This window comes from Chiloscyllium plagiosum, chromosome 15, assembly GCF_004010195.1.
Source record: "Chiloscyllium plagiosum isolate BGI_BamShark_2017 chromosome 15, ASM401019v2, whole genome shotgun sequence".
Lineage (NCBI taxonomy): Eukaryota > Metazoa > Chordata > Chondrichthyes > Orectolobiformes > Hemiscylliidae > Chiloscyllium > Chiloscyllium plagiosum.
The window spans coordinates 8,330,102-8,342,018 of NC_057724.1; the positions used below are offsets into that span (position 1 = coordinate 8,330,102).

General features: G+C 40.2%; 1 protein-coding gene across 1 annotated transcript in view; it reads right to left on the bottom strand.

Annotated features, from left to right (window-relative positions):
• The window catches only part of LOC122557538 (sodium- and chloride-dependent neutral and basic amino acid transporter B(0+)-like), a 117,429-nt gene that overhangs the window by 15,934 nt on the left and 89,578 nt on the right, over positions 1–11,917 (bottom strand). The window contains exons 8-9 of the mRNA XM_043705284.1: positions 10,918–10,981; positions 7,139–7,257 (exon numbers count right to left, since the gene is read on the bottom strand). Of these exons, the coding sequence (XP_043561219.1) occupies positions 7,139–7,257; positions 10,918–10,981 (183 nt within the window). The remainder of the gene's footprint in view (positions 1–7,138; positions 7,258–10,917; positions 10,982–11,917) is intronic.

Below are 11,917 nucleotides of genomic sequence, written 5' to 3' on the forward strand. Positions count from 1 at the left end.
GAACTAGAGAGCATAGGTTTAGGGTGAGAGGGGAAAGATATAAAAAAGATCTAAGGGGCAACGTTTTCACACAGAGGGTGGTTAATGTTTGGAATGCGCTGCCCGTGGGAGTGGTAGAGTCGGAATCATTGGCGACCTTTAAGCGGCATTTGGATAGGTACATGGATGGGTACTTAATCTAGGTTAGAAGTTCGGCACAACATCGTGGGCCGAAGGGCCTGTTCTGTGCTGTATTGTTCTATGTTCTATGTTCTAAAAAGACCTTGGTGTGCAGGTTCATAATTCCTTGAGAGTGGAGTCACAGGTAGATAGGATAGTGAAGAAGGTATTTGGTATGCATGCCTTTATTGGTCAGTGCATTGAGTACAGGAGGTTATATTGCAGCTGTATTGGTTAGGCCACTTTTGGAATACTGCATTCAATTCTGGTCTCCCTGCTACAGAAAGAATGTTGTGAAATTTGAAAGGATTCAGAAAAGATTTACAAGGATGTTGTCAGGGTTGGAGGGTGTGAGCTATAGAGAGAAGCTGAATAGACTGGGGCTGTTTTCCCTGAAGTGTCGGAGTCTGAGGGGTGACCTTATAGAGCTTTATAAAATCATGAGGGGCAGGGTTTAAGGTGAAGGGGAAAGATTTAGAAGGAACTTCGGGGCAGATTTTTCATGCAGAAGGTAGTGTGTATATGGAAATGGTGGAGGCTGGTATAATTGCAACATTTAAAAGGCTTCAGGCTGGGTATATGAATAGGAAGGGTTTAGAGCGATATGGGCCAAATGCTGGCAAATGGGATATCTGGTCAGCATGGATGAAGGGTCTGTTTCTGTGCTGTATGTCTCAATAGCTCTATGATTATTAAATACTTTTGAGATGTCAACATTGTGACCCTTCATGTACATCTTAACCCTTTGTCTCCAGTTTTAATTGCCTGGGAACATTGCGTTAATGAGATTTGTGAAATTACCAACTCTCCCCACTCAGTATCTGAACTACATTCCCATTAAACACAAACATATGAATAAATGAACATAGCTCAGGAGTAGGCCATCCTGTCCCAGGGGCTTGCTCCATCGTTTAATAAGGTTACCGCTGTTATGAATTGCTTTGAATATATTTGCATCCTTCTTTTCATAATACAAGCCATACTGTACACAGACTCTCTCAATATGGAACCACCAATGTCCTGTATAAGTGAAGCTTAACATCTCTACTTTTGTATCCACTCAGCCTTGCAGCAAGTGATACAATAAGATTAGCTTTCCTAAATATATGCTGCAGCTGGACACTAACTTTTGATTGTCAAGCACTAGGACACCCATATCCTTCTGTCTCTCAGAGTTTTGCAATCCCTAACCATTTAGATTTGATGTTTTTTTTATTCTTTCTGCTAAAAGGCAAACACTTCACATTTTCCTACATTGTATTCCATTTGCTACATCTTTGCCCACTTACTTAAACCATCTTTATCTTTTTATAGCCCCCTTATGTCTTCCTGTGTCGTCTATTCCTTCATCTATGTTATTGATGTAAATTGTAAATCATTCAAATGCCAGAATTGACCCTGAGGCATGCCACTTGTTACATCATGAGAACCCTGAAAAAAACACGTTTGAGTTTCTCTGTGTTGACTCTCTGTTTACTGTTAGCCAGCTAATTTTCTATCCATGTCAATGCTAACCCCTAAACCATGAGCTCCTACGTTCTACAATAAATATTAATGTGGCACTTTGTCAAATGCTCTGTAAATCTAAGTACTGTACATCCACCATTTCCCCATTACCAAAAGCTCATATTACATCTGAAATAATTCTAACAAATTGATGAAATATGTTCTCTCCCTTCACAAAACTGTGCTGGCTCTATCTGACTATTTCAAAACCTACATTGTCATGTCACAAATTCCTTAATAATAATTGCTAACATTTTACTTATGATAGATGTTAAGCTAACTGCTCTGTATTTCTTTCTTTTTGAATAAAAAGTTATATTTTCTAACCCAGTCATAGAGTCATTCAGCATGGAAACAGACCCTTCGGTGCAACCATTCCATGCTGAACATAATCTCAAACTAAACTGGTCCCACCTGCCCGCGCTTGGCTTATATCCCTCCAAACATTTCCTATTCTTCTATTTATCTAAATGTCTTTCAAACATTATAAGTGTACTCACATCCACCACTTCCTCTGGAAGCTCATTCTACACATGAACCACTGTGTGAGAAAAAAAATGCCCCACATGTCTTTCTTAAAATCTTTCTCCTCTCACCTGAAAAATATGCCCCTTGGTCTTGAAATCCCCCACATTTCAAGACATCACATCTGTATCCCTCATAATTTTATAATGCCTCTATAAGGTCATCCCTGAACCTCCTATGTTCCAGTGAAAAATATCCCAGCCAATCCAGCCTCTCCTTATAATTCAAATCCTCCATTCATGGCAACATCTTGGTAAATCTCTTCTGAACCCTCTCCAGCTTAATAATATCCTTCCCATAACAGGGAGACCAGAACTGAACACAGTCCTTAAGAAGACTTTTCAAAACCAAAGGACATTTGATAGATTCAAACCAATGTATCAACTATCTCACTAACCATTTCTTTAAACACTATAAGATGAATTCCATCAAGCTCCAGGCACTTCTCAGCTACAACATTCCCTCAGTCCCACATCTTTGGTGATCGTACCTTTCCTGAGTTTCTTGCTCCCTTCTATTTTCTGATTCTGAGATGTTACTTGTATCATCTAGAGTGAAGAGTATAATTATAGCCCCTAGCTTTGGACAATCAGTCATATGAAGGCATTACTGGATATGGCAAGACATTTTGGAGGAAGAGCAGCAAGCTTTGTTTTTAATTCATTGCCAGGATGAGGACAGCACTAACCAGGTCAGCATTTATTGCCCATCCCTAATTACCCAGAGAGTAGTTAAGAGTCAACCATATTGCTGTGGGTCTGGAGTCACATGCAGGCCAGACTATTCCTTCCCTAAAGGACATTAGTGAACCAGAGAACTGTTTCCAACAATCAACAATGGATTCATGGTCATCATTAGACCCTTTATTCCAGAGTTATTGAATTCAAATTAAACCATCTGCCGTGACAGGATTCGAACCTGGGTCCCCAGAACATTCCCTGGATCTCTGGATTAACAGTCTACTGATAATAGCAGTAGGCCACTGTCTCCCCTAAGGCTAGGCCAAACATGTTCGCAGACAGTGAGGGAGAAACCTCTGATGCTAATAATTGTGTCATGATGCTGAGTTGCAGCAGCCAACATCAAGGCAACTGAGTTACCAGTTGAGAGCAACTGAGAATAACACATCTCTCTCCAAATAGGTATACAATCACCAGGTCAGAATGAGTTGTCAAACCTCGAAAATGTTTTATTGATGGTTGGATTATCAAACTTCTTAATTCACATCTTTATTGTTTGTTGGTAACCTCAGTCAGTGCAGAAGTTGAACCTGTGTTTTTGTGTTACTCTGCATTGTAAACCAGCCATCCAGGAGACAGTGAGGACTGCAGATACTGGAGATCAGAGTCAAAGAGTGTGGTGCTGGAAAAGCACAGAATTATCGTCCTGCTGAAGAACTTATGGTCAAAACCTCGACTCTCCTGCTCCTCAGATGCTACCTGACTGGTTGTGCTTTTCCAACACCACACTCTTTGAAACCAGTCATCCAGCCAACTGAGCCAAAAGATACCAGTGTGGTGGTGGTGGATGAGCAGGAATATCATAGAGGATAGTAGAAGAGCTGATCATCACAGGAGGAGACTGAAGAGAAACAGAAGGAACATCGGTGAAAAGGGAGATGGTTAGGAGAGGTGGGGAGGATATATAATGTAGAGGAGGAGGGTAGAGTGTGAACAAATCAAGGGAAACATTAACAACCAGCATCTTTTTCTTAACTGGCTCATACAGAGGGCTAGCAGAGAATGTGCAGTATAATGGGAAGGGTTCAAGATCTCTTCCTGCACAACGCAAATATACCCAACAGAAACAGAAATTGAAGAATATGATTGCACAAGGTCTCATTTAAAGGCTTGGCAATGAGGGGAAGCTTTTGCTACAGATTAAAGGTGAATAAACAATTCCGTGTCTCAAACATAATTTCTCTCAGAGCGAAGCACTCGGATACACCAACAGTGACAATGATGGTGGAGCTGGTGGGAAGCAGAGAGTATTCCATATGCAGCCATGCAGGAGCATTCACAGGTACATGTATCTGAAAGTTAAGGGCATAGGGATCAGGCTGTTCTGCCACCTGTGGAATTCTAAAAGCAAAGGAATGTGGATGCTGGAAATCTGAAACAAGAACAAAATTTGCCAGAGAAACTCAGCAGGTCAGACAACTTCTGTGGAGAGAAAGCAGAGTCAACATTTCAGGACCAGTGATCCTTCTTCAGAACTCATTGTAGCTAGGAAAAGATGGGATATACACTTGAAGATGGAGCCCATACAGAGAGAGAACACTTGTTGGGCAGACAAAGGAATGGATACTGTCGAGCCTGGGAGAAAGAAAGGTTGCTTATGGGGATCATTAGTGAGTGAAAATGGGTTAGCTGCGATGAAAGCAGCCCATGTGGTGACAAGGTTATCAGGAAACCCTGGCCAATATCTCCGTCATCGGCTTGATGTGAGACTCAATGTTAGCTGGAAGGACTGCATTTCATTCCCATTTGGGGTCCCTGCAGTCTTCAGGACTCAATATCGAGTTCAATAATTTTAGGGCCTGAGCACCTTCATCCATGTCCTCCCTCCCACTGGGCCAGACCTTGTCAAAACAGTGTTAGGGCTATACATAATGCAAAATAGTAAATTCATTGCTTTTTGGATCCACTATTCTATGGTAATAACAATCTAACTATTTGAACCTAGACCAGAAAACATTCACTCGGGTATGCACTGTCACAAGATTCCATATGTAACTGTTTAGCATAATGATTCAGGGATATAACTTTGATATCCGTTACAGACTGGGCTACTTCAGACACAATGAGAGGTGTACCAAAGCCAAATTAGACCAAGGCTGTTTTGCTAGACTTACAAAACATTACATTAGGAAATATAATCAATATCAATCAGATGAGTGTTTGTCAACAGTAATGCAATCACTTTAAGAAAAAAGACAATGAATGATCCACAACTGAAGGCATTTGGGAAAGTTATTATAGAAGTCTGGCTTGATGTGATACAAGAGGTGCCAGAGACATTTCAAGATTTTGGCCATACAGAGATGAAGCAGATGCCTCTCAAGAGGCAAACAGATGCTTGTAGCTGAAGCTCTTTACCAAGATCTATTGTCTCATTATACCAGGGGCATATGGGCATAGGGTGAAAAAGGCCCTGTACAGCTGACTGTGTATTGCTCAGGTCACAACAGAAAAATCGAGAAGACAGTGAGGGTGTATCAGACATGTCAAAGTCAGCCACCACATCAACAGAAAAAATCTCTCTACCCTCACAAGATTCCATTATACCTTTGGTTGAAGCTTGTAACAGATTTACTTACCAACCATGGTGACAGTTTTCTTCAAGTCACTGACTAATTTCCAATTTGGAGAAAGTGAGGACTGCAGATGCTGGAGACCAGAGTTGAAAAATGTGCGGCACACCAGCCTTATTCCTGAAGAAGGGTTTATGCCCGAAACGTCGATTCTCCTGCTCCTCGGATGCTGCCTGGCCTGCTGTGTTTTTCCAGCACTGCATTTTTCAACTCTAATTTTCCAATTTTCCAACCACTAGACATTGGAAGAATAACTCAACTACACCCATGGTAGTCACCACGAGTACAAAGTGCATTCTATTCAGTGTACCTGGAGAAAACATCTGAAATTGGACCATACTGTACCGATAGATCCTTTATGGACCTGGGCCATGTCCTTGCATGTGTACTAAAAGGGGCCTAAATCATGTGACAGCCTCACCACATTATCCCAGACCCAATACATTTGCTGAATTAAATGGTTCACACTAACCAGGCATGTGACATGAAATGCAAGGCAACTAAACACTGTCTCCATATTGCTATGTCATACTTCAGAACAATACCTCTAGGTAAAGGCTATCCATCACCAGCAACAATCATGTTAAAAAGCAAGTCAGGACTCCTTTGCCAAGTCATTAACAGTCCAGAATCCCATAAGTACTGGATAAACACCTTGAACATCAAGGGAGTATTAAAAACAGCTCACAGTCGACATCTGGGTTTGGAATTGTCTCATTTATGTGAATGATAAAAGGTTTGAATCATACATCCCATCCAGGAAACATGGAATTCGGAAAGTGCAATGAACCTTAAACCCGAGGAGTCGCAATACCCAATTGAACAATGAAATGGAGGAAGAGAAAATAATTTAGGGAATTGTACAACATTCTAACATTGAGCATTCCGACTGTGCACAGAACACCACCAGAGGTAAACTCAGGGAATGAAAATGTTGAACTCCATCATTAAAATAGCCTCCTCTTTAACAAAAGGAAAGTCACCAAAATATCAGTGAGCCAAGAACAGTCAGCTGATAAATCTAGACCTCAGGACGGAGAGACAATCATGAAATCTGGAAGGATTGTTAAATCATTGATTCATTACACAACCACTTAAAGTCTTAAACTGTTCAGTTCTTAAACTCTTAAGCACAGTGACATATTTTTGGAGTGTTGTTCTCACAACCAGCCTGAGATATATTTATTTTCATTCATGTATGTTTTGGATCTTGGAGAGAAAATGGAAAATGGTATTATCACTTTAAGAGGAACATGCTGACGAGCAAGTAGCCTTGATGTCACATTTCACAGACTCGTTCAGTGTGCAGTACATATTGCGAAGGGAGAGCAGCTGTGCTTCCCTGTAACAACTAACCGCCATAACAAATGTGTCTGCTGAGCAATTTTATGACATAATGAACCGAATCATGGTCCTGTTTCCCAGTCCTAGTGTGAGTTTGAATTATCTGAGAGTGAACTCAGAATCAGAGCAAGATATCAATATGACATGATCACTGCACAACATTAAACAACTGCAAAAAGAAAGGACCAGAACACTAGCGCCTTCTTTATTATTTCATCCTGTGAATTTGATCACCTTTTGGAGTTATTGAGTATGTGTGATAGCAGCCTAAATCACTGAAATACAACCTACCTGTGTCACATATAGAAGGCCAAGCAGATAAAATAACGAACAAATGCCAGCTGTCAGAAGAAGGCGCTTTGATCGGAGCAATGTAGGGAACTGGTCCTGCAGGGCTGTCATAACTGTTTCTGATGAAGAAAATGTCAAATGAAGTGATTAATTAATAACTTGCACAATGACAGGACAAAACACCACTGGACACACCAAAGCCTGGAGTTTGGGGCAAAAGGTTTCTGCATCCATTTCTGTAGCTCTGAGATATGTATTTTTCCCCCAGTTGTGTTCCTGTTGCTCTGATGCAGAGGAAAACTGCATCATCGTTATCCTCAAATTACATGTGGGGTGTTTCAACATGAGTGAGTTTCAACATGAGTGAGTGAGTTTGCTGACCATCCTGCTCCCTGTGAGGCAGGTAAATAAAAATCCCCATCTCTTGAGCAGCAAGGTCTGTCTCAAACAAATGCAAAGGGATAAATTCTAGGCATGAGAGCAAAGAAAAGATATAGAACATTAACATCGAGATTGAAAATCACCATAATAAATATTGGGCAGAAGAACATCAGAATTAGGAGCATGAGTAGATAATTCAGCCCTTCAAACCCACTCCACCATTTGACATGTTCATGGCTGTTCTTATTCTGGTCGCAACGCTGGTCACCATTCCTGCCTGCTTCCCCTAGCCCTTTGTCCCATTTTTCATCAAGACATATCTTTTTCTTTCTTGAATTTGTTGATTGATTCTGCCTCCTGTGCACTCTGGGGCAGTGAGATCCACAGATTCACAACCCTCTCAGAGAAATAGTTTCTCCTCATCTCAGTTTTGAACCTACCTCCTCTCGGGCTATATCTATGACCTCTGTTCGAGACTGTCCCACAAGGAGGAATATCTGTTCCACATCTACCTTATCAATTCCATTTTATGTATCTCAATCAGATACATTTTTCTGAACTCCAGCAAGTACAAGCCCAAGGTATTCAACCGTTCCTCATATGACAGCCCTTTCATCCCTTGAATCAACCTGGAGAACATCGTTGGAACTGCCTTTACTGCCACCACATCCTTCCTCAAGTAAAGAGACCATATCTGGACACAATACTACAGGTATGATCTCAACAACACCTTATATAATTGTGACATTACTTTACTTTTTATATTACTTTACTTCTTTGCAATAAATGCCAAGATTCCATTTACCTTTCTTATTGTGTGCAGCACCTACATACCCACTTTCTGTGATTCATACACATGGACACCGAGATTCCTCTGCACTGAGGCACTCTGAATCTGCTTCTGATTTAATTAATAATTTGCCCTTTTCTGGCCAAAATACGTAACCTCACACCTATCCACTTTAAATTCCATCTGTCAGATTCTAGTTCATTCTCTAGCTGTGAATTTTGCTTTGTTACATTCTGTCCCTCCCAGCAGATCATTGATATAGATTGTCAACAGTTGATGTCAGAGGATTGAACCCTGTGCTACCCTAATAGTTACAGTTCGCAAGAAGGACCCATTTATCCCGCCCCTCTGCTTTCTGTCAGTCAACCAATCCTCTATCCGAACCAATACTCTACCCCCAAACACCCTCCGGTCTAACCTTTTGTATCAGTCTTAATGCAGCACCTTATCAATGTCTTCTGGAGGTCTAGATATAACACATCCACTGTGTCCTCATTATCCAACTTGATAGTTACATCCTCAAAGAACTCCAACAATTTTGTCAAGTACAACTTGTCCTGTATGAAACCATGCTGCCACTGGGGAATTGAGCTTTGTTGTTCCAAGTGGTCAGTTCTCTCCCTTATTATTGACTCCAGCAACTTCCTCACGACCGAGGTCAAACTAATTGATCTCCAATTTTCCACATTTTGCCTATCTCTTTTTTCAAATACAGGCTTCATATTAAAGTGTTTCCAAATCACTGGCACCTTTCCAGAATCTAGGAAATTTTGGAATATAGTAACTAATATATCCATTATCTCTGTTGCCACCTCCTTTAATACCTTAGGGTGCAGGCCTTCAGGTCCTGGGGACTAATCTGCCTTTAATCCCATCAGTTTACTTAATACCTTCTCCTTAGTTATAGTAATTTCACCAAGTTCCTCTATAGTAACTGCATATTTTGGGAAGAAATTATGATCTTCCACTGCAAAAAGACATAAAATACTGGTTTAGTGCCTCTGCAATTTCTGACTTTCCCATAATTATCTCACCATTTCCATCCTCTAAAGGGCCACCATTTACTTTCACTACTCTCTTCCTTTTTATATACTTATAGAAGCTTTTGATGTCAGATCTTATGGTTTCTGCTAGTTTCCTTTTATAGGTCATCTTAGCTCTTTTGATTTTGTTTTTAGTAACCCTTTGCTAATGCTTAAAGCTCTCCTGATCCTCCAGAGTGTCTCTAACATTTGCAATATGATATGCCCTAGTTTTTTGTCTTTATGTTATCCTTGACTTCCTTGTTAAGCCATGGATGATTTTTTAACCTTTGTATAATTCCTCTTCCTCTCAGGAATATACTTTAATTGACAGGTATTTCGTTACTCCCTGAGCATTTGCCACCATTCTTCAAATGTCGTGCCCCTTTAATATTTTTCCTCAGTCCCCCAGGGCCAACTGCTTTCTCAGGCCTGTATAATTACCTTTGGCCAACATTAAAACTCCTGTATATGACTCTATCTTCACTCTTGCCATCTGAATTTGAAACTATAAAATGTTGTGATCACGCCTTCCAAGATGATCCTTAACTTCATGATCATTTACCAATCCTTCCTCATTACACAATACCAAATGTGAAGTAGCCAGTTGGCTCCATGACACGTTGCCATAAGAAAGAATCCCTCAGACACTCTATGAATCTTCCTTCAATACTATCCTTGCCAAGTTGATGAATCCAATCAATATCTATGTACAAATCACCCATAATTACTGTTGTGGCTGTCTCATAAGCCATCATTACTGCCTCATTTATACTAAGCCCTACTTTGGAAGTACTGTTTGAGGGTCTGTAAATTATTCCTACCAAGGGGTTTCTTCCCTTGCCTTTTATTTCCACTCAGATTGATTCAACATCTTGGTTCGTTGTGCCAATATCATTTCTTAATGCACCTTGATATCTCCCTTAACCAATAAAACAACTCCACCTCCTGTTCCTACTCGCCTATCCTTTTGGAATACTCATTATCCTTGGACATTTCACTCCCAGTACTGATCTTCCTGCAACCACATTTCAATAATCTTCACCAGGTGGTGTGACTGGTCTCTATTTGTGTTGTCAGCTCATCAACTTAACTCTGAATGCTGCATGCTTTTGCTAATAAGTTCTACTGGTTTGTCTTTCTCTTTTAATATTTGCTCATACACTCTCCATCCTTACTTACTAATTCCTAATAACACTGAACCTCATCTCTCTCATTTACTCCAACTCTCAACTCACATGTTGATCTTCTATGATGCCTTCCCTCACCATCGCTGTTAGTACAAATTGTGTTGTGAAATCATTTGGATGTTGATGCAACTTTTCCCCAATTTTTATTTTGATGCAGGTACTAATCATTTAAGACTAAGAGCTGCATTCTTCTTTCAGACAACGAGGAAACAATTGCTACAAAGAAATGTTATGTGTTTGTCCACTAACATCACCAACAGCACTTTTTTGCTCAACACTGTCATAATTTCTTCAAAAGAAATCATTTGTTTAAGTGATGCAATGCCATTTTTACCTAAACCTGCAAACTGTGTGTCAACTCCCAGAGTGAGCAGCATGAAGAAAAATGAAACAGACCATAATGGTGCCCACGGCAACTGTGCAAGGGCCTCTGGGTAGGCAATGAAGACCAAACCGAAACCTGAACAGTGAATAGAATAGAAATTACACAATGAATGTTGCTGTCAACTGCTTGTTGACTTAAATCCATTTAATTGATTACAATTGCCAATATTAACCAACATTTACAAAACTATTCATGTCATCAAAGTTCAATGATGTGCTGATATGTGTTTACAATACAAAATGCTAGTTATATGGTGTGTTTATAATATTAATCACTCTCAATTAAGAAGTTATATTATTTAGAAGCTGTGAACACTGAGTTCAGAGTGACATTTGCAATCTAGGCAAAAAAGGAATCTCTCTGATACGTTGGTGAAACTGGCATTTTAAAGCAGGGAATAATGTTGGAAAGTAGGGAATGGGAGAGAAATAATTGAATAGATAATTTAGAGTGTTTCTTAAATGGTTGGGGATTGTAAAGTGTAGTTGTACAAAGGGACCACAGTCTCCTTGTTGCTAAGTCACTGAGGGTTAACATGTGTGTGCAGCAAGCTATTAAGAAGCCTCATGGAATGTCTTCCTTTATTGCAAGAGGATTTGAGTACAGGGATAATGAAGTCTTGTTTCAATTGTATAGCAGCTTGGTTAGGCCACATCTGGAAACTGTGCACAGTTTGGTCACTTTTTCTCAGGAAAGATGTCATTGCCATAGAGGGAGTGCAACAAATGTTCAGCAGACTTGCTCCTGGAATGGTAGAACTGTCCTATGAAGAAAGATTGGGAAAACTGGGCCTTTTTTCTCTAGAGTTTCATAGAATGAGAGGCAATTGCATTGAAATTTACAAGTTAGTTAAAGAAAATAACAGAGTAGCTGCAGGTAAGATATTTCCTCTGTCTGCAGAATCTAAAACCAGGGGCCACAATTTAAAACTAAGGGGGATGCCACTGAGGGCCAAGCTGACGAGAAATTAGTTTATTCAGAGTGTTGTGAAACATTGGAATTGTCCAGCAC